Source organism: Schistocerca americana, chromosome 6, assembly GCF_021461395.2.
Source record: "Schistocerca americana isolate TAMUIC-IGC-003095 chromosome 6, iqSchAmer2.1, whole genome shotgun sequence".
NCBI classification, from domain to species: domain Eukaryota; kingdom Metazoa; phylum Arthropoda; class Insecta; order Orthoptera; family Acrididae; genus Schistocerca; species Schistocerca americana.
In genome coordinates, this window is record NC_060124.1 from 311,529,560 (window position 1) to 311,552,931 (window position 23,372).

Here is a 23,372-nt window from a genome sequence, read left to right on the forward strand (position 1 = left end):
AGAAGATGCTATTAGCTTTTCAGAACATTCACACAAGGTTGGCGCAGGTGGCAACAGCTACAACGTGCTCACATGAGGAAAGTTTCCACCCGATTTCTCATACACAAACAGCAGTTGACCGGCGTTGCCTGGTGAAACGTTCTTGGATAACTCGTCTAAGGAGGAGAAATGCGTACCATCACGTTTCCGACTTTGATAAAGCTTATCGCGATTGCGGTTTATCGTATCGCAACATTGCTGCTCGCGTTGGTAGAGATCCAATGACTGTTAGCAGAATATGGAATCGGTGGGTTCAGGAGGGTACTACGGAACGCCGTGCTGGATCCCAACGGCCTCGTATCACTAACAGTCGAGATGACAGGCATCTTATCCGCATGGGTGTAACGGATTGTGCAGCCACGTCTCGATCCCTGAGTCAACAGATGGGGACGTTTTCAAGACAACAACCATCTGCACGAACAGTTCGACGACGTTTGCAGCAGCATGGACTATCAGCTCGGAGACCATGGCTGCGGTTACGCTTGACGCTGCATCACAGACAGGAGCGCCTGCTATGGTGTACTCAACGGCGAACCTGGGTGCCCGAATGGCAAAACGTCATTTTTCCGGATGAATCCAGGTTCTGTTTACAGCATGACGACGGTCGCGTCCGTGTTTGGCGACATCACGGTGAACACACATTGGAAGCGTGTATTCATCATCGCCGTACTGGCGTATCACCCGGCGTGATGGTGTAGGGTGAAACGTCCCCTTACAAAAATTATACAAGACTGTGCTTATCCTGACACACAATATTTTTCAGCGCAACGCTATCTGACTTTCAAAAATTCTTACAAAAGAATGGCCCTGACTAACATTAACCTACACGTTTCAAAAATCACTTAACTCACAAAAATCTTGGTTACTCGAACTACTGCAATACAGCGAGCGCCACTACTGCCAGCTAAATAAAAGATTCAAACTACGGAAGGCACTAACTACTGATAGGCATAGTTAGCAAATGAAAGATTTTAATAGAGAACAAACAATGTATTTACCTTAATAGTGTTGAAAAATCATAATGTACATAGCAGTTCATGACATCCAGTCTTACAAATTTCAAAACTCCGCCATTTCTCTCCCCACATCCACCACTGCTGGTGGCTCACCTCCAACTGCACAACGCTACGCGCTGTTAACAGCCAACTGCCCAACACTACAATGGCAGACAACAATGCAAACTAGCCACAGACTGCACACAGCACAGCCAGTGATTTTCATACAGAGCGCTACGTAACGTTGCCAGAAACATAAACAGCCTGCTTACAAGGGTACCATCGGTTACGCGTCTCTGTCACCTCTTGTTCGCATTGACGGCACTTTGAACAGTGGACTTTACACTTCAGATGTGTTACGACCCGTGGTTCTACCCTTCATTCGATCCGTGCTAAACCCTACATTTCAGAAGGATAATGCACGACCGCATGTTGCATTTCCTGTACGGGCCTTTCTGGATACAGAAAATGTTCGACTGCTGCCCTGGCCAGCACATTCTCCAGATCTCTCACCAATGGAAAACGTCTGGTCAATGGTGGCCGAGCAACTGGCTCGTCACAATACGCCAGTCACTACTCTTGGTGAACTGCGGTACAGTGTTGAAGCTGCATGGGCAGCTGTACCTGTACACGCGATCCAAGCTCTGTTTGACTCAATGCCCAGGCGTATCAAGGCCGTTATTACCGCCAGAGGTGGTTGTTCTGGGTACTGATTTCTCAGGATCTATGCATCCAAGTTGCGTGAAAATTTAATCACATGTCAGTTCTAGTATGATATATTTGTCCAATGAATACCCGTTTATCATCTGCATTTCTTCTTGGTGTAGCAATTTTAATGGCCAGTAGTGTAGATGTAGATGTCTATTACAAAAGGACGAACAGCGATGCATGCTCTACAACGCAGTCCCATATTGGCCAGGAGTTTGATGGGGACTTCTTGTGGTAGGGCGTTCCATTCCACCACCAGCGCGGCTGACAAGTGGTGAATGGCCGTTGGTGCATGTGGACTGACATGCTGCAATACGTCTCCCCAGTGCATCGCATAGGTGCTCTATAGGATTTAAGTAGAGGGAACAATGGGCAGACCAAACAATTCGCCGAATATCCTCTCGTGCCAAGATCTCCTCCACCTGCGCTGCTCGATGCGGTCGCGCATTGTCATCCTGAAAAATAAAAGTAGGGGCCAGAAGTACAACTGAAAAGATGCACAGTGGTAAGGAGCATAATGTCACAACAATACTGACAGGTGAATGTGAATGGACCCACATACGAGGTGCGACAATAAGTAATGAGACTGATGTGAAAGAAAAAAAAATGTTGCTTACCGTTTTAGTCAAGTTCAGTGTTGTCTCTTTCAAAGTAGTTCCCTTCTGATTGCACACACTTATTCCAGCGCTACTGCCATTGATGGTAACATTTCTGGAACTCATCTTCTGTAATATCCTCCAAGACCCTCATCACAACTTTTTGGTCATCTTGTATTGTTTGAAATGGTGTCCCTTGACGGCCGTTTTGACTCTTGGAAATAGAAAAATGTCGCTCCGATCGATATCTGGTGAATAAGGTGGCTCTGGTAGTACTGAAATTTGTTTTGAGGTTAAAAACTGCTGTACTGACAGAGCAGTATGGGATAGCGCATTTGCACAAATCTTTCTCATCCCAAGATCTTCAGTTATTACTAGACGAACTGTTTCTCGATTGATGTTTAGTTATTCTGCAATCATTTTCACAGATAATCTTCCATCAGATCGTACGAGTTCACGCACCCTGACCAAGTTGACATCCATCCGAGAGGTTGATGGTCGTCCACTGCAGTCTTCATCTTCAATATTCGTTCTGCCTTCACTAAACATTTTATGACAACGAAAAACACCTCTCCAACATCCTTCTGAAGCTTACCATAAATTTTCGTCGTATTTTCACCCAATTCAACGTAAAAATAAATGGCATATCGTTGCGCAATATTATGCAGTTCCGTTTCCGTGACGAGAGACACAAACACGTGTTAACTTATTACAGCACAATCCACGACTGAGCAGTTGCATCGATGTGCCGTTTGGACTAGAAGCAGCTTACAGACCAAGATCAAAGATATTGTGCCTACGGAAGCTTGCAGGGTCGCCACATCTTGCAAAGAAAATGAGTCTCATTACTTTATTGTCACACCTCGTATGGCGAGAGGTGGGGACACGAAATACGCCCAGGATCAATGTCCAAAATGGGTAACGTTGTATGTGTATAGCTCCCTGCAACACTTCCATCACGATACACTCAGCGGTTAACGTTATCGTGCGTCTATTCATGGGCGCATTCGTGTCTGCTTTCATTTTTTATGCGCGACCAAGTCGAATAGCGCAGCAGGAGAAGCTCTAGGGAGGAGAGGATATTCTGTGAATGGACTGGTCTGCCCATTTTCCCGACTTAAATCCCATCGAGCACTTGTGGGACTCGTTTTGGAAACGTATTGCACCCACTACCATTCAGCTGTCGCCAACCACGCAGCTGCGGGAATGCTACGCCTTACCTCAAGAACTCCTTACCAGTCTTTAGCCAATGTGGGTGCGCGTTGCAGAGCATACATCGCCATCCGTGGTGATCACACATCCTATTAGGATCCACGTCCCTCCTTTTGCAACGTCCATGTGACCATTAAGGATCTCAATGCCTTCAGTGTAATTACTGTCTTTGAATAAAAGTGTCATTTCTGTTTGTCTCCTTGGGTATTTCTTACAGATACCTTCCATACTATGTTATAGCAGTTCTTTCTATGTATGGTGCAAGTATTAATCGAGCTATGTTACTAGGCAGCGTTACATCGCGCGAAAGTTGCTTTTGTCCTCAAATTTTGCAAGCCAGTGTATCTGCAGGGTTTCTCATTGACCCCATGACATTTTGTAATGAAAGGCACTAACTAGAAAATTAAGAATCCAATAAAATAACGACGTTGTTACTATTTAGATACAAAACTATGAACTGGCCTGCCCTTTCCATGCTTAAAAGCTAGTCGAACCTTTGATTTCTCTGGAATCGAATTGTCATCGCCTTCAACAATCCACGGTAATTCTGCTAGCCTCTGCCAGACAGCTTCAAATACCTCTCACTATTGGACTTAACATCTAAGGTCACCAGTCCCCTAGACTCAGAACTACTTAAACCTAACTAACCTAAGGACATCACACCCATCCACGCCCGAGGAAGGATTCGACCCTGCGACCGTAGCAGCCGCGTGGTTCCGGACTGAAGCACATAGAACCGCTCGACCACAGCGGCTGGCTGCCATGCAGCACTTGGTCCATTGCTGCCCAGTGAGATATAATGTGAAAACAGTCACATTCGTCAGTACCCCAGCGCGCCTCATGACCAGCGCTGTGCACTGAGTGTCAGCAGTCCACTTCTTCGAAATCGTCATCGGAAGAGCGTCGGAGTCAATCTTGTCCCACCTTCTTCTTCCGTTTCCAAAGAGATTTTGAAGACAACCTATTAAGAATTTTACGTTACCATTGTATGCCCTGAAAAGTGCTCTACGATAAATGAAACGAAGCGTCACCAAGGAATTATCGGAATGGGATGGAAATCTGTGGCTGTGATGTGCATGTACAGGCAAATAAATGAGTACAACTTCAAGAAAATTTGAAGATTTATTCAAGAGAAAGTGCTTCATAAATTGAGTAAGTCAATAACGCTTCGGTTCACCTGTGACCCTTACGCAACCACTTAGTCGCCTTGACATTGACTGACAGAGTTGTTGCATATCTTCCTGAGGGATATCGTGCCAAATTCTGTCCAACCGGCTGGTTAGCAGTAAAAATCTCGAGATGGTTGGAGGGCCTTGGCCATAATGCTCCAAATCTCAATTTGGGAGAGATCCTGTGAAATTGCTAGCTAAGTGTTGTGTCGGTAGCTGGGCCGACACCGTGAAGTTGAGATGGCTGAAAAGGCAAGCTAGACTAACGCAGACGGGCGTGAAGTACTGGAACAGGATACGTAATTAATGTTAGGAAGAAAAGTACGGAGCAGGTTTAATACTTAACTTTACTCATTCCTTGTGGTACATCGATCTTGACGATACACAGGAGACTTTAAGTACAATCACTGTATAGCTAATGGCGCCTTGCTAGTTCGTAGCCATTAACTTAGCTGATGGCTATTCTGTCTCTCGGCTAATGAGAGAGAAAGGCTTCGTACATCTGGTCGGTAGCTAGGTTCTCGTACAACTGGGGCGAGTGCTCTCTCGTATCACGAGACCTGCCTTGGTGGTGGCGCTAGGTCTGCGATTACACAGTGGCGACACGCGGGTCCGCCATGTACTAAATGGACCGCGGCCGATTTAAGCTACCACCTAGCAAGTGTGGTGTCTGGCGGTGACACCACATTCCTCCCCCGCAAATCGGCGAACGGTCGTGTGATAAGGCTTCCGCCCGCCGTGGGGAGGACCACATGTTGACGTATGCGATGAGGTGGGGAGCCTAACAACAGGCGAGGCTGTGCCACCCGCACCCGGCCATTCGGTCCGAGGGGAGCTAGGAAACGCCTGAAAAACTAGTCCAGGGTGCACGTCAACATGCGGTGTATGCGCCCGTAAAGAGACAGGAGGGACCGAAGGTTCAACCTCCATTGCGTCGGGGTAGCCGACGCACGATGACGTCATGTGGTCCGGAGCGGGCGGGAGTTCCATGGCGGAGGACAGCTGGTCACGGGAAGCGATCGGCGGCGCGTGACCCTGGGAGGCGCTTGGCGGCTGCAACGAAGCGTCGAATGCGGGCGGCGCCGGCGGGAGAACAAGCGGCGGCGGCGGCGCGTCGCCATGGGGCAAAATGGAAGGCATCGTCGGTAACACCTGGGGATGAGGCGAGCCAGTAGATGGGTCCCCAGGGCGCTGACCGGACGGCACCGTCGCTGAAAGCAGACGGGGAGCGGCAGAACCCGAGCGACGACAGAGGCGCAGCTGATTGAGATGCCGACGCACCTCACCAGAGGCCCCCAAAACCAAATACATCGCGCGGCCGAGGCAGCGAAGAATGCGCCCTGCGAGCCAACGCCGTGAACCTCGATAGTTGCGATAAAATACAACGTCGCCTGGAGCAAAAGCAGGAGTCTGCCGCTGCACAGGAACCTGATGCGGCGGATGCAGCAAAGACATCAAGGTGCGATGAGGACGACCGTGGAGCAACTCAGCCGGCGAGCGACCATCTCGGGGCTGAGAGCGATACGAAGACAAAAAGAGCAACAATGCGTCCTCCCGAGAATGCGACTCTTTCAATTTCAACATCTGTGACTTGAAAGTCCGGACCAATCGTTCAGCGGCACCGTTCGACTGAGGCGAAAACGGCGCGGATGTCAGATGTTGAATACCATTGGCCTGGCAGAATGACTGAAATTCTGCGGACATGAATTGCGGGCCATTGTCGGAAACAATAGTCTGCGGAAGACCTTCAATGCAAAAGATAGCAGACAACGCTTGGATGGTGGCGGAGGACGTCGTGGAAGACATCCGGACAACAAAAGGAAAATTACTGAAGGCGTCGACCAGAACCAACCATCGAGCATTCCAGAATGGACCAGCAAAATCAATGTGCAAGCGTTGCCAAGGGGAAGTGGCTTTTGGCCACGCAAAGACTTTCCGCGGCGGTGCGGACTGTTGTTCGGCACACGCCGGGCACGAAGAACACATATTCGTAATCGCAGCATCGATTCCGAACCAAGTACAGTGCTGACGAGCAAGTTGTTTCGTTCGCACTATACCCCAATGTCCTTGGTGAAGAAGCCGTAAAACAGAGGACTGTAACGAGCGTGGGACCACGACTCTGGACTGATCATTATCAGAACGCAACAACAAAACACCACGTCGAACAAAAAGTCTCTCCTTGTGAGCAAAAAATCGGCGAACCAACGGATCCTCGATCCGAGACTTTGACAAAGGCCATTGCGTAGCAACAAAACGTAAAACAGTAGCAAGGACAGGGTCAGCAGCTGTGGCTGTAGCGACACGACGAAAATCAATCGGAAACGATTCGACCACTTCATCGGTTTCCGAATCAATGAACATGCAAGCAAGTTCGGAAGAATCGAATGCTTTATCCTCAGCAACAGGCAAACGAGACAACGCATCGGCGTTTCCGTGCTTAGCAGTGGACCGATACAAGATATCGTAGCGGTACTGCGAGAGGAAAATAGACCAGCGAATGAATTTCTGCGCTGTACGTGGAGGTACAGGCTTGGTCGGATGAAAAAGCGATGTCAAAGGTTTGTGGTCTGTGATGATGGTAAAGTGACGACCATACAAGAAATCATGGAACTTAGGAACACCAAACACGAGAGCCAAAGCTTCTTTCTCTATCTGTGAATAATTTCTTTGCGCAGACGAGAGCAATTTGGACGCAAAGGCAATAGGGCGATCATGGGAGCCAACTTTGTGCGCAAGCACAGCACCGATCCCGAAATCCGATGCATCTACCATCAACAAAAGGGGTTTCTGGGGATCGAATGGCGTAAGGCAAGTATTAGAAAGCAACGCCGATTTCAACTGGCGAAAGGCGCGTTCGCATTCCGTCGTCCAGAGAAACGGAACACCTGTACGGCGTAAGCGATGAAGCGGAGCTGAAATGAAAGAGGCATTGCGCACATTCACTCACACCTTGTGATTCTACATTGTGCAATGTTCTTGCGACCTCCTGACGCAATGCGTGGGGAACATTGCGCGCTCTGAAAAATTTCGGTTGCGCGTTTACCTTCAGTTCTAAATGTGCTTCATAGTTCTTAGCGCAACCTAAGCCCGGTGCAAAAATGTCTGCAAATTCTTCACATACACTAGAAACACTGTCTGAAGGCACAGTTTGATTCACTGATAGCACCTGATTTACAATAGACATGTTAAACAACTGAAATAAATCTAGACCAAACAAGTTCACTGCAGAAGAAGAACGAAGAACGTAAAATGACACAAGTTTTGTTTGTCCCTTGTATGTTGCAAGAAGGCTGCACTGTCCTAACACAGGAATTGTCTGTCCGGAATATGTAGTTAGCTTAACATTTGCGGAACGCAACGGAGGTTTGCCCAGTTGTTTGTACGTGTCGTGATTGAGCAATGAAACTGCAGCTCCGGTATCGAGCTGGAATGGTATCACTTTGCCTTCAAAGTCTAAGTCCACAAAAAGTTTATTGTTCTGCTGACGACAAGAGCGACTGTTTTGTGCAATTGGAACAGACACTGGTACAGAATCACTTGCTAATTGACGTGATTTCCGGCGACGTCGACACACAGTTTTTGTGGGACGAACACAGTTACTGTTAGAGAAAGGGGCACTGGACGAAGTGGAATTAACTACATGAATGTCCATGGGCGAAAGTCCACGAGCCTGAGTGTCCTTGATTCGATTCTGGCGCGAAGCAAAGGGCCTGGAATGATTGTGATTGTCTGATCTGAGCTTTTTCTGGCAAACACTTTGAACATGTCCTTTCTTATTGCAGAAAAAGCAAATAGCTTGGCGTGACGGGCAATGTTCACGCGAATGTCTAGTAGCACACCGCGGGCACGATTTCACTACATTTGTGGGCTGGCGCGGCTCACGTGGCTGAGCGCGCGGCGGCAGCTGTGCGGACGTGCGCGAGGCCCGGTTACCGGGCCGCGCAGCGCGTCCAGCGGGCCGGTTAATGTTACACACGGCTGGCGAAGTTTCAAAAGATTCCTGAGCACAGTCAAGTGTGTCCTGTCTATCCAATATGTCTATCACTTGTTGAAGGGAGGGATTAACTAGTTTCAAAATTTGCTCCCGTATGCGAACATCAGAAACGTTCTGTGCAATTGCATCACGCACCATTGTATCTGAATAAGAAAGACCACAGTCACATTCAAAGGCACAGTCCCTAGTAAGTCCTTGCAATGTTGCTACCCACTCCCTATTAGTTTGACTGGCCGTACGTTTTGTACGAAAGAACGTATACCGTTTTGCAACCACATTAACTGTTTCTTTGAAATAGGCATCTAATGCAGACAAAATTTCCTCGTAGGACAGAGTTGCTACGTCGCGTCGGGGAAACAATTTCACTATCACACGGTATGTGGACACACCGACACAAGAAAGCAAAAACGGCTGCCGCTCTTTACCTTGAATCCTGTAGGCTGCTAGATGAAAGTTGAACTGGCGAGACCACTCGTGCCAGGTCTCATCGGCTGCCACGTATGGTCGAAAAGGAGGTGCAACAGCGTTTAGTGGCAGCGGTAGCGAAGAAGCGGCGGCGGCCGCATCGGTTTGAATGGTACGTTGACCCTGGACGAGCTGTCCAAGGGCATCCAGTAACGCCTGCGTCTGCTGATTCTGCAAGCGATAAAATTCGGACAGTACATCTGGAGAATGTGGCGAAGCCATGACACAATTAAATGTAAGCAATCAGAAAGAACTCTTTTCCCTCGTCGCCAATGTTGTGTCGGTAGCTGGGCCGACACCGTGAAGTTGAGATGGCTGAAAAGGCAAGCTAGACTAACGCAGACGGGCGTGAAGTACTGGAACAGGATACGTAATTAATGTTAGGAAGAAAAGTACAGAGCAGGTTTAATACTTAACTTTACTCATTCCTTGTGGTACATCGATCTTGACGATACACAGGAGACTTTAAGTACAATCACTGTATGGCTAATGGCGCCTTGCTAGTTCGTAGCCATTAACTTAGCTGATGGCTATTCTGTCTCTCGGCTAATGAGAGAGAAAGGCTTCGTACATCTGGTCGGTAGCTAGGTTCTCGTACAACTGGGGCGAGTGCTCTCTCGTATCACGAGACCTGCCTTGGTGGTGGCGCTAGGTCTGCGATTACACAGTGGCGACACGCGGGTCCGCCATGTACTAAATGGACCGCGGCCGATTTAAGCTACCACCTAGCAAGTGTGGTGTCTGGCGGTGACACCACACTAAGGTAGACTGGCAGCCACGAAGAAAGCAGAAACTATCGCCTGCACAGGCAGGCATTAGCTTACTGAAATGTAAGTCCAGGACGGCTTGACAGAGCAACAAAACGGGGCGTAGAATATCGTTTCGTAGGAATGCCGCAGATGATTAGGAAAGGGGGCCTGCTAAGAAAAGAAATAGCACGTCGGATCATCACTTCTGGTTGTCGGGCCGTATGCCTGGTGACACTCAAGTTAGTATCCCGCAGCTGTCCAGATCGTCTCCAGACGTGCCTTCACTGGTCATCGGTACTCACTTCGAAGCGGGACTCATCACTGAAGACAATTTTACTACAGTCAATCAGTGATGGTCTGCGGTGCCTTTTTTTTCCATAGCAGGACGCGTTCGGTTGTCACCCGCGGCACACTTATAGCACAATGGTACGTCGACGAGATTTCTTTCGTTATCCCTCATGGCAAGCCATCCTAGGCTTACGTTTCAGAAAGATAATGCCCTCCCACACAGGGCGAGAGTTTCTACTGCTTGTCTTCGTACTTTCCAAACCCTTCGTTGGACAGAAAGGTCGCCGGATCTCTCCCCAATTGAGAACATTTGGAGCATTATGGCCAGGGTCTTCCAACTATCTAGAGATTTTGACAACCTAACCCACCAGTTGGACAAAATTTGGCACGATATCCCTTAGAAGGACATCCAACAGTTCTTTCAATCGATCCCAAGCCGAGTAACTGCTTGCATAGTTGGCAGAGTTGTATCAACTTGTTGCTGACTTGCTGTACGCCCCAGGTAGCTGAGTGGTCAGTGCGACGGACTGCCATACCTAACGGCCCGGGTTCGATTCCTGGCTGGGTCGGAGATTTTCTCCGCTCAGGGACTGGGTATTGTGTTGTCCTTATCATCATCATTTCATACCCATCGACACGCAAGTCGCTGAAGTGGCGTCAACTCGAAAGACATGCAACAGGCGAACGGTCTACCCGACGGGAGGCACTAACCACACGGCATTTTTACTGACTTGCTCCTGAAGCTCTTTCTCTTGAAAATGCTATGAGACGACGCGGCCATCTGGACGCACTTTTAATAAATTCACTCAAGTCTTGATCACGCTTTTATTTTTCGTCAACCTTACGCGATTCGACTTTCCGTCATTTTCAAAGGCATTGCTATGTCAGTTGCATAAAAACATTAGATACATTGTATCACATCAACATTCTCGAGACCAGTCTGCACTTCCCAATTTAACTATAAAACTAAAATAAACCTGTCTCTTGTATATTTTAATATCCCTGTACTTCATTCAGTTCTGCAAAAGGGAAGTACACAGTTGACCAAAGAGCTCTGTTAGCGTAGCACGTCACCGTAAAGAAAAAGAGCCTTACATTCCAGGTCATGCGTCATCCTACCCACTACAAAACAGCAAAAAATCTCAACTTTATATGCATTTCTGGGAATTAACAACCAGATAGCTACGACGTCCACCTGACAAACTCGTCATCTGAACACTGCTGCGACTGCTCCTCTTAATTACGACAGAATAATTTTTTTCATTCATTACTTCGTCTCCGTAACTGTCACTTGAATAAACGTTTAGATAAGAAGAATCAGAAGGCTTTAAAAAAGGTTTTCATTCATCTTAAAATTATGGACAATATAAATAAATTTAACTGCTTTTGTCAAATCTGTGGAGGAACTGTGTTTTATGGGACTCAAGAGCGGAGTTCGGAATGTAACATATCTAAGGCTTTGCGTATAACTTACGTCACCAGCTTTCAGTAGCCACATTTTTTTTTCCTTCGGTTTATCGAGCTCTACTGAATTATATTACAATTCCACGAACAACGAACACTGCTGAAAGTTCATGTAGCACCCTCAGGTATGGTTGGAGAGTACAATTAATAAAGAGCGCCTTTCGTATTTCTGTTCATTACGTCCTCGTAGAGAGAGGGAGAATAAAGGAGATGAATTTTCTAGACGTAGCCATAGACAAGGTTTTTTAATTACAACGCAAACCTTCAGGTTACATTCTGTGACGAGAATTAGATATTTTGGAATAATTCCGTTCCGTTTCATAATATTCTCATAAACTTGAACACAACTTTGTCCTTATAGGCCGACTGACCAAAAAAGTGAAGCACGGTGAAGGAGAGGAGGAAACGAAATGAAACTTTGCGGCTTCAGATGGTATGTGTTGTGATTGCAGTGATTACAAAACCGAGTCAGATTTACAAAACACTTGCCAGTAAGAACCCAGTCATCAGTATACTTTGCCCTCCCTCTATGCTGGGTGCATACACTGACTACGTTGAGAAGGGTGCCATAAAGCCATTTTATCCTCCCCAGAGGGCAGCTGACGCACAACTGTTATAGCTGTTACTCGATACCCAGTATGTTGACACTAGGAAGGAGATCACGTCCGAACTGGTCCCAAACTTTCTTTTATCGGAAAAAGATCTGCGGATCTTGCTGGCCACAGGGTATCTGAACATCACACAGACACTTCATAGAGACGCGTGCCATGTGTGCCAGCGATGTCCTGTCGAAAAATGGTAAAACTATACTCCCGCATGCGAGGTAACATATGAGGAGGATTGATGTCTGTGAGGTACTGTTGTGCCAACGGAGTCCCTCACTCACTACCATTCGTGACATGAAGTCATACCCAACGGCTCTCCACTCCAAACTCAGCTCGCTTGTGTTCCTATATGAGATCCAAAGCACTGTAGGTAAGACGCCCAGGTTGATGTCGTGTTCCTTGATTTCATGTAGGTATTTGACATCGTCCCACGCTGTCGGTTAGTGAAAACCATACGATCTTATCGAGTACCTGACCAGAGTTGAAACTGGGTTCAGCTCAACACGTCGCTCTTAACGCAAGAAAATTGACGAACGTAACGGTAATTACTGGAGTATCCCAACGAAGTGTGATAGGTCCATTATTGTTTACAATGTATTACAAAGCGTCGGAAGCTCTTTAAGACTGTTCGCTGATGATACGGTTTCTATAAGAAATTAAAAACGACAGAAGACAGTATCGATATGCAGAATGACCTGCAGAGGATTGATGAATGGTGCAGGCTATGGCAGCTGGTCATGAACGTAAATACGTATAACATATTGCGCATACATAGAAAAAGAAATCCACTACTGTACAACTGAACTACTGCTGGAAACCGTATCTATCGTAAAATATCTGTGAGTTGTCTTTAGTGGGACGACCACAATAAAATAAGTAGTAGGAAAAGCAGATGCCAGACAGAAATTTATAGGAAGAATTTTAAGGAAATGTCACTTTTCCACAAAGGAAGTGACTTATAAGGCGCTTGTTCGACCGATTCTTAAGAATTTTTCGTCGGCCTGGGATCCTTACCAGGTAGAACTGATAGAAGAGATGTAGAAGATCCAACTAAGAGAGGCGTGTTTCGTCACCGGGTCAATTAGACGGCGCGACAGCGCTACGGAGATGCTCAATAGACTCCCGTGTCGGTCGTTGCCAAAAAGGCGTTGCGCATTACGGAGAGGTTTACTGCTGAAATTTCGATACAGCGTTTTCTGGGAAAAGTTGGACAATATGTTTCGTCCTGCCAGATATGTCTCTATAATGATCACACAGAGGAAATTCGAGAAATTACAGCTAATACAGAGAAATTCTTCCAATTCATCTGTGGCATGAATCAGCAAACCAGTGTTTAGTAGTATTAGTTGAAAACAGTCTTGGTTGCAATTTTAGTTCTTTTTATTTATTAATTACGCGTTTCATCTTATTTAGGCATCTTCAGGCTGATCTTAATTTGATATTTCATTAGTACTATCCTTTAGACAGTGTAGCTAAAGGGCATCGTCGAGTACATCTGTATGTACTGAGGTTAACGAAGGCGATGTTGGCCTGATGTACGCGACGATGCCCTTTAGCTACACTGTCTAAACGATCGTACTAATAAAATATCAAATTAAGATCAGCCTGAAGATGCCTAAATAAGATGAAACGCGTAATTAAAAAATAAAAAGAACTAAAATTGCAACCAAGACTGTTTTCAACTAATACTGCTAATACAGAGGCTTACCGTCAATCGTCCTCTCACGGCCCATTCGCGAGTGGAACAGGATAGGAGCAGGATGGAGGGGATCAGTTAATGGTACCAAAAGTACCCTCCGCCACACACAGGTAGGCGGCTTGCGGAGCATGGTGTATATATAAATGTCAGCAGTAACACCGTTGTGGCTCTCGCGAGTATTGGAAGAATAGAACTTCTCGCCCGGTCATCGTCATAATTGCCGATGACAATCATTGAGGGTCGTGCAGAACCGTGATTCATCGCTAAACACCACGCAGTGCTATTCATCAGGCACTTCTCGGTCACGGTATCGCTCCAAACGCAGCCATTAGTGTTGTGTTGTTAATAGGAGCGTACACATGCGACGGCAGTTCTCTAGCCCAGCTGTTGATAATCTCCAACCAATGGTCCAGAATGACACAGAATGTCGTAAGGAGTCCATTATTTGTTCTCGGATGGCAGGCGCACTTGTGAGGGGGTTATGATGTGCTCGTGCACAGGATGGCTATCCTCCCTCGCAGTAATCAGATGTGGTCTACTGGAGCCTTGACGACGACGAGTATGTCTGCCATTACGATCCAATACGGTCCAACATCGGACCACTGTCACCGCCCAATGTCCAAAAAATCTGGATATTGCACGATTCGACCAGCCGGCCAGTTTGGGCCCACAATGACGCACCTTTCACACTCTGTCAGGTACTAATAAGTCTGTGTCACTCTAGTACTTACTGTGATCATTCACCATCTGACACTGCTCACGCCCCTTGTATACCCTACCAGGCCTGGTTACACGAACAACGCCAGTGACACTTTCGGCAATTCAACCTATCACAGAGGATTCCAACTCCAATCATTTATATATCTACTGATGGAGTGTACCTGTACGGAGTTACAGTGACATGTGATCGTGTATTCTTGCAGTCTTTTAGAGTGATAAATCATTATACATGGATAATAAAAATTGTGTGTCATTAATTATATTATTCGAATAATAAATCATGATAGGACATTAATAAAAGTGATAAGGCCAAGTTGAGGACACGTAGAGAACAATAGATGCCTTGTCTCAGGGAAGACATAAACCAGTGGCATTAAAGGACAACTGCCTCAGTACTTTGACACAGAAGAACACTGATACCTGACCTTGCAGAAAATGACAACTTCCAGAGCATCTTGAGATTATATCTTGACCCTTGATTGTACCTATATGTCCATTGTACGTCTACTCATCTACATCTACATAACCTACATCTCTTTCCCATGTATATTTTTTCTCTAACGTTATATATATATATATATATATATATATATATATGTGTGTGTGTGTGTGTGTGTGTAATCGCAGACAGTTTGACTACGGCAGCAGAGCACGCTGTCGTAGTTAAAACTGCCTGCAATAAACGAAACAATACTGCATATTTTTACAGCATAGCGCTCAGAACATTTTCTTTCTCGCCATCAATATTAATTAAAAAGCTGTACTTCGTTGTTGAAAAAAATATTTAATCTATGTCTGTCTGAATGATTTATAAACCATCGTTTAATAGTCGAAATAAATCGGTCAAGAACTTTACAAGATTATTAGGTAACTACGTTTCACTTTTTAAAGTTTCACACATACAGTTGTATATTATGCATATTAAAGAAATATATATCCTATATTCGTCCAATCGTTTATTAGAGCAACGTGTAACAATTTGAAGTAAATCGGTTAAGAACTTTTTGAGATTTTCGGTTACAACGTTTTGTCCTTTATACATTACATTTTTTTTTTTTTTTTTTTTTTTTTTTTTTTTTTTTTTTTTTTTTTTTCCTAGTTGAGCCTCTATGGACTGCGTGATAACAACTAACTTCACTCTAGTGTTCACGTCTTGTTCTTGTTCCAGCTTTGACTTCCTGCCAGTATCTTCTGAGCCCACCAAGAAGTGCCTGTTTATGCTCTTCAGATAACGGTCTTCTCCGTTTTTTCGACGTTGATGTCATTTTAAAACCTTGGTAGTTGTTCACAAATCTTCTAAATTTGTTCCTGTCAGGAATTTCTCTCTCTGAGATATCAATCTACCTAAGATCTTTTTCACATTCTTCGAACCATCTTGGCCTTCTTTTGGTTCAAATGGCTCTGAGCACATGGGACTTAAGTTCTGAGGTCATCAGTCCCCTAGAACTTAGAATTACTTTAACATAACTAATCTAAGGACATCACACACATCCATGCCCAAGGTGGGATTAGAACCTGCGACCGTAGCGGTCGCACGGTTCCAGACTGTAACACCTAGAACCGCTCGGCCACTCCGGCCGGCGGCCTTGTTTTCTTAGAGTACATATTTATTTATATACGCTCTAAGACAAAAAACGACGCAACACGAAGGAATTATCCGAATGAGGCGGAAATTGCACTCAACATAGATTACAGTGATTTCAAGGGAAGCAGTGGATCATTGCATAACTTCAAACAGTGCTACAGAACTGGAAGGTGTAAGATAACGAAATTTCAAACAAAATGTGAACGTGACGATGCACAGCTAACTGTGGAATCGGTCAGAAAATTTGTAAATGAGATAAATAAACTTTTCCCACCGCTCAGTAAGAAATTTGTTTTCAACTCAGACCAGTCGGGATTTATATAGGAAATGCAAATGTAATGAACACTAGAAATTAGAGATACTAATAGAACTGTACCAAGATCAGCTAACATCAATGCCTTAACGCATTCGTATACAATTATGCTGACTGTTAATCTTAATGCTAAATTGGCTGGAACGTTATTTATTGTACTGCGAGAAGTTGCAGGTACTCTGCCCCCCTACGATTCCTTCTCGTGTGCGTGATCCTGCAAGGACTGTGGGTGGTATTTACGTCACAGTAAGCAAGAGTGGGCATAAGAGAATGCTGCTTTTCGCTAGTAGCTGGTCAAAACAACTTACTTTTGCGTGATTCCTGGTCTGCGTATAAAAATCATACTCCTTTAGAGCAATCTGTACTTCCTGGAATGCGCACCACCTGGAAGCACTGAATATATTCAGCCTCTGGATGTTCGTTTTTTCCGTGCCTATAAAACATTTTATGCACTATCTGTAGCCACGTATTAAAGGATAGGTCGTTTCACGATAAGCTCCAGGACAGGTGTTTCGCATTCGGTTGCGTGCCATCACATTCCATCAGTTCTCATCACCCCGTTACACCAGTATGATTCTGTATGCAATCTTTAAGGTTGGATACCTAGCTTAAAGTCCTGCGCGTTCTGTTACTCCCAAGAAGTTCGCCTTCGATCTTGATAATGCGAAACTTTGTGAACACTGTGGCGCGCCATTTTTCATTCGGTGTTCACTGTGCAAGTTAATGGTTTGTTTTGAACATTTCTTGGATGTCGACGATGTCCATTTTGCGAAGTGTGATACATACATCCCACAGAAGGCTGATCTCTGCGCCTTCCGGACACCCTTTTCTGTCGCCCTCCTAATGCACATGGTGAGTCCCTAGCAGCTAATATTTTTCCTCTTACAACTGTTAACACAACACTTTCAAATGAGTCTTACTGTAGACTGAACTTGTGGCGTCGCACTCAAGGGATTCCTTATTGGAGCGTATGATATGCATTAAAACATGGGTGTATAAAACCACACGCGATCAGAATGTAACGTCGTGTTACAATTTCAAGTCAGGCGACAAAGTGCTTTGAGTTTTTCGAACTCAAATACACGCAAGGTGAATTATGTAAAGACCAGCGACCCGGCCCGGTTTCGTACAGGTAGCATTAAGTATCTAGGTCAGACGACGTGACTGGCGTAGCGTATTTTATTTGTAGGTCACGAGTAAAATTATTCAGTGAATAACGTTAAGTAAGTGAATGTCATCACTTACATGTAACTTAGCAACGTAAGCGGGACGCAGCAGAAAAATTGCCTGGGGGTGTGGATATTGTGTGTTCCATATGGAATTAGCGATTGGAGTGACACCTCAAGGCAATGACGGAAGCACATAGTGACGCAAGTAATGTGTTTACAACCAGTGTAGATATTGTATGCGAATCATGAGTGTATGTGTGTGGGTGATTCAATATACCGGGAGGTCCATTGATAGTGACCGGGCCAAATATCTCACGAAATAAGTATCAAACGAAAAAACTACAAATAATATAACTCGTCTAGCTTGAAGCGGGAAACCAGATGGCGCTATGGTTGGCCCGCTAGATGGCGCTGCCATAGGTCAAACGGATATCAACTGCGATTTTTTCAGTAGGAACCCCCATTTTTTATTACATATTCGTGTAGTACCTAGAGAAATGTGAATGTTTTACTTGGACCACTTTTTTTCGCTTTGTGATAGATGGCGCTGCAATAGTCACAAACGTATAAGTACGTTTGTATCACGTAACATTCCGCCAGTGCGGACGGTATTTGCTTCGTGATACACTAGCCGTGTTAAAATGGACCGTTTACCAATTGCGTAAAAGGTCGATATCGTGTTTATGTATGGCTATTGTGATCAAAATACCCAACGGGCGTGTGCTATGTATGCTGCTCGGTATCCTGGAAGACATCATCCAAGTGTCCGGACCGTTCGCCGGTTAGTAACGTTATTTATGGAAACAGGAGGTGTTCAGCCACATGTGAAAAGTCAATCACGACCTGAACAAATGATGACGCCAAAGTAGGTGTTTTAGCTGATGTCGCGGCTAATCCGCACGTCAGTAGCTGACAAATTGCGCGAGAATCGGAAATCTCAGAAACGTCGGTGTTGAGAATGCTATATCAACATCGATTGGACCCGTACCATATTCAGTGCACCAGGAATTGCATGGCGACGACTTTGAACGTCGTGTACAGTTCTGCAACTGGGCACAAGAGAAATTACGGGACGATGACAGATTTTTTGCACGCGTTCTATTTAGCGACGAAGCGTCATTCACCTACAGCGGTAACGTAAACCGGCATAATAAGCACTATTGGGCAACGGTAAATCCACGATGGCTGCGACAAGTGGAACCTTGGCGGGTTAATATATGGTGCGGCATTATGGGAGGAAGGATAAATGACCCTCAGTTTATAAATGGCAATCTAAATGGTGCAATGTATGCTGATTTCCTACGTAATGTTCTACCGATGTTACTACAAAATGTTCCACTGCATGACAGAATGGTGATGTATTTCCAACATGATGGATGTCCGGCACATAGCTCGCGTGAGGTTGAAGCGGTATTGAATAGTATATTTCATGACAGGTGGATTGGCCCGCACGTTCACCGGATCTGACGTCCCCGGATTTCTGTTTGTGGGGAAAGTTGAAGGTTATTTGCTATCGTGATCCACCGACAACGCCTGATGACATGCGTGAGCGTATTGTCAAAGCATGTGCGATCATTACGGAAGGCGAACTACTCGCTGTTGAGAGAAATGTCGTTACACGTATTGCCAAATGCATTGAGGTTGACGGACATTAATTTGGTCATTTATTGCATTAATGTGGTTCTTACAGGTAATCACGCTGTAACAGCATGCGTTTCAGAAATGATAAGTTCACAGAGGTACATGTATCTCATTGGAACAACCGAAATAAAATGTTCAAACGTACCTACGTTCTGCATTTTAATTTAAAAAACCTACCTGTTACCAACTGTTCGTCTAAAATTGTGAGCCATATGTTTGTGACTATTACAGCGCCATCTATCACAAAGCGAAAAAAGTGGTCCAACTAAAACATTCATATTTCTTTACGTAATACACGAATATGTAACAAAAAATGGGGGTTACTATTTTTAAAAAAGCAGTTGGTATCCGTTTGACCTATGGCAGCGCCATCTAGCGGGCCAACCACAGCGCCATCTCGTTTCCCCCTTCAAGCTAGACAAGTTTCGTTCTTTGCAGTTTTTTCGTTTGACGCTTATTTCGTGAGATATTTGACCCGGTCACGATCAATGGACCACCCTGTATATCGGAGGCTGGCTAATATGGCACAACTAGAAGAAAGAATTAAAAAAACACATGATCTCCTTGTTTAGCTCCTGTTAAATTACTCTTGTCGTAAAGCTTAGTACGCACTATGTTGTTGAGATTCAATCTACATCTACATCTACATCTACATCTATACTCCGCGAGCCACCTTACGGTGTGTGGCGGAGGGTACTTATTGTACCACTATCTGATCCCCCCTTCCCTGTTCCATTCACGAATTGTGCGTGGGAAGAACGACTGCTTGTAAGTCTCCGTATTTGCTCTAATTTCTCGGATCTTTTCGTTGTGATCATTACGCGAGATATATGTGGGCGGTAGTAATATGTTGCCCATCTGTTCCCGGAATGTGCTCTCTCGTAATTTCGATAATAAACCTCTCCGTATTGCGTAACGCCGCAATTCTTTGTCGAGGACTCTTTCTTGCAATCTTTTTTGCTTTACCACGAAAAGAATCATATTCATATCTGTTTAGTTGAAGGAAAGCAGAAACCTGAAAGTTGAGTGACAACCTGCGCTGCCGGAAGAACGTACTATGTGTAACCGAAGCAAAGTTTCTGAAGCAGTTTTCCGGAAAACGTTACTTGTAGCATAAAAAATAAAACACAACATATTATGGATTCGCATGTTTTTCGCTGTGCAGTTGTTCTCAAATGAATGCAGGGAATCTATTGGTTAAAAATATTTGATTATTTCACATTGTCTCACGTCACGTGATGAAGTGGTAATCTTTTTGTTGGTCGTGTTTATTAGAATACTTGAAAGCTGAGTAACTCAGTGCCCAGTGTTCGAAGGATGTACGGCGAATTAAGAGTACGAATTGCGACTGCTAATGTGATGGAAGCAGGAACAGGCTGTCTGAAACCGTCGTCATATTTCGAAATACGTCGCCTGTGTAGACTCGTTCGCAAGTTTTCTGCATAATTTGAAAGTGTCCAGACAAACAATGCTTTTCTCCCCAAGACGAAGAGAATCGTTTTCACATGTATGTTTACCTCTAGGAAAGCGGAAAGCTGACCGTTGAGTCATATGCTGCGCTGCTGCAGAACTTTCTTTATAAACGAAATAAACGAAATCAGAAGGAAATAAAGCTTCATCCCAAGCTACGTTTTGCTTTATGCATGGAGAATTAGAAACTACAGGTATTGGATTCACATGCTATTTTCGCTGTGCAGTTGTTCCGAAACGATTTCAATCAATTGGATGCCATTTAGGCCACTTTCATGTCCGTAACCAGTTTTCCTACCGGGAAAAGGGGAGCTACAGTGTATCTGCTATGCGAGCCACGGTTTGTTTCTGGAGAGTCTCCACGAGACTGAGAGGTGAACGCTAGGTTAAAAGACAGAACAGAAGAAAGTGAGGGCAACCTAGATCCGATCCTACCTAGTCTCTTTGCCACTATACCACCATACCAAACACACATTGCAACGCTTTCCACTGTCTCAGGTAACTGCTCCTCTCTCGAATTATAGCACCTTCTCGCTTGGTGGCGGCTGCGTCACTGCTTTCGCAATTAAACTCTACTTCATCATAATTCAGACAATTTGTTCGAAATATTTATAAATTGCCGGCCGGAGAAGCCGAGCGGTTCTAGGCGCTTCAGTCTGGAACCGCTCAACCGCTACGGTCGCAGGTTCGAATCCTGCCTCGGGCATGGACGTGTGATGTCCTTAGGTTAGTCAGGTTTAAGTAGTTCTAAGTTCTAGGGGACTGATGACCTCAGAAGTTAAGTCCCACAGTGCTCAGAGTCATTTGAACCATTTATAAAGTATATACAACAATCTTCCTATGTAAGTGAATCATAATCCCTACAGCAGTTCTTGAGATTAGCCTGCACATACGGAAGGACATGAAACTGCGACTTCAGTTTATATATATATTTGAGTTCATATAGAGCTTCATCGACAAATATTCTCCCAACGCGCCATTCGCAAATGGAACAAGGGGGTGGGGGCGGAGGGGGGGAGACTAGTACCAGATATACCTTCCACCACCACCGTAAAGTGGTTTGTGATGTGTACATGTAGATGTAGTATCAGCTGACAAAGTAGCTAATGAGAAATAATGTTCGATTACTGCACAAACTAGTTCAGAATTACAATCAAACACTTGTCTCGGTAATTTCGTAACTGTATTTGACCTCAGATAACTCAGCATTGCGTTTTGAACGAATTGTTTGTCAACAGCTTAAAAGTTCCCGATGCGTGAAGTCCGTAGGCTGTCGGAAATTTTTAGCGTCGAAACACACAGCGGGTATTTCGTCATATCCAATACAGCTAATTTGTCCGGAGAATTAATTAATTGGGCGCATCCGCCGCACGCTTTGCGTGTTCTTGAAGATCGTTTATCTCCGTCCAGTTATCCTCCCACACGCTTCACACAGGTGCATCGCATTCCGTCTGCGAGAACCGTCGGAGTCTCTTTCGGCGCACGGTAGCTTCCGCGGGCGGCCGTACTGCGCATGCGCTGCTACCGATGACGCGTGAACCCCCCACCACCGCCGCCGACCTGTCGCGACTGACAACGGCCGGGACGCTGTCGCCTCGTCAGTACACGCCCGCCGCTCGTGCAAATCAGACGCCGTGCTGTTCCTTTCCTCAGAAGCTAGCCGCCCGTAGCGACATCGCAACCGTCAGGTCACTCCCGCGCGTCCACACTCAAAGACCCACATCACCCATGGAGCTGGTAGAGTCCTCACAGGGAAACACCGCAGTTACCTCCAGGCTTGTTGGTGAGTACCAACACCTGTCACCTGCTCCTTAATTGCCGGTCTTTGACAAGATTGCAGAGTCGATAACAGCTCATTATTCTCGATCTACGTTGATCTCCCATGCACCAATTACTCAGCCTTTCGATCACGTGCTATTTTTCGTTGTCGGCTTGATGGTTGAAAGTGAGACCGGTACAAAAACACAAATAATGTGTATTTTATTTAATTCAGTGAATGTCTATCTGTGTCTAGATCTGTACAAAGCTCAGAGCACAGCAAAAAAGTAAATTCACCCAGACATTAACCAATCTGACATAGAAACAGTCAGTCGCAAGATTTACTTTTTTATTTAATTGATGACTATTTTCGGGTTGCGTGAACCCCCTTTCAACTCATTCTTCAAGGTGGAAAGTTAAAATTGCAGTTCATCCAATAAACTTTTACAGAAATTACTGAGTGGATGTAAGAAGATAGAGAACGTATAGTACCTGGATATACGTACCAGACGGACATAGCAAAACTTTCCGAAATGGTATGTAACCCTGTCAAGACTATACACACATGTACAACAAAGTCAAGTTTAAATATGAACAGTGACAGAGCAAACACATAACTGATAGTCGACTTCCATCGCTGCCAAAAGGAAACCTCACGCAGGGGGCGCCCTATCAAGATGTAGGGAATGTCTTTATTACAGAGTTGGAAGAGCTTAACTGTTGCAGTTGACTG

The 23,372-nt window shown here is 45.2% G+C and overlaps 1 protein-coding gene across 1 annotated transcript in view; it reads left to right on the plus strand.

The window, feature by feature from the left end:
• The first annotated feature begins 22,499 nt into the window (after nucleotides 1–22,499).
• LOC124619262 overlaps nucleotides 22,500–23,372 on the plus strand; it is a 559,103-nt gene continuing 558,230 nt past the window's right edge. The window contains exon 1 of the mRNA XM_047145528.1: nucleotides 22,500–22,664. Within this exon, the coding sequence (XP_047001484.1) occupies nucleotides 22,610–22,664 (55 nt within the window). The 5' untranslated portion in view covers nucleotides 22,500–22,609. The remainder of the gene's footprint in view (nucleotides 22,665–23,372) is intronic.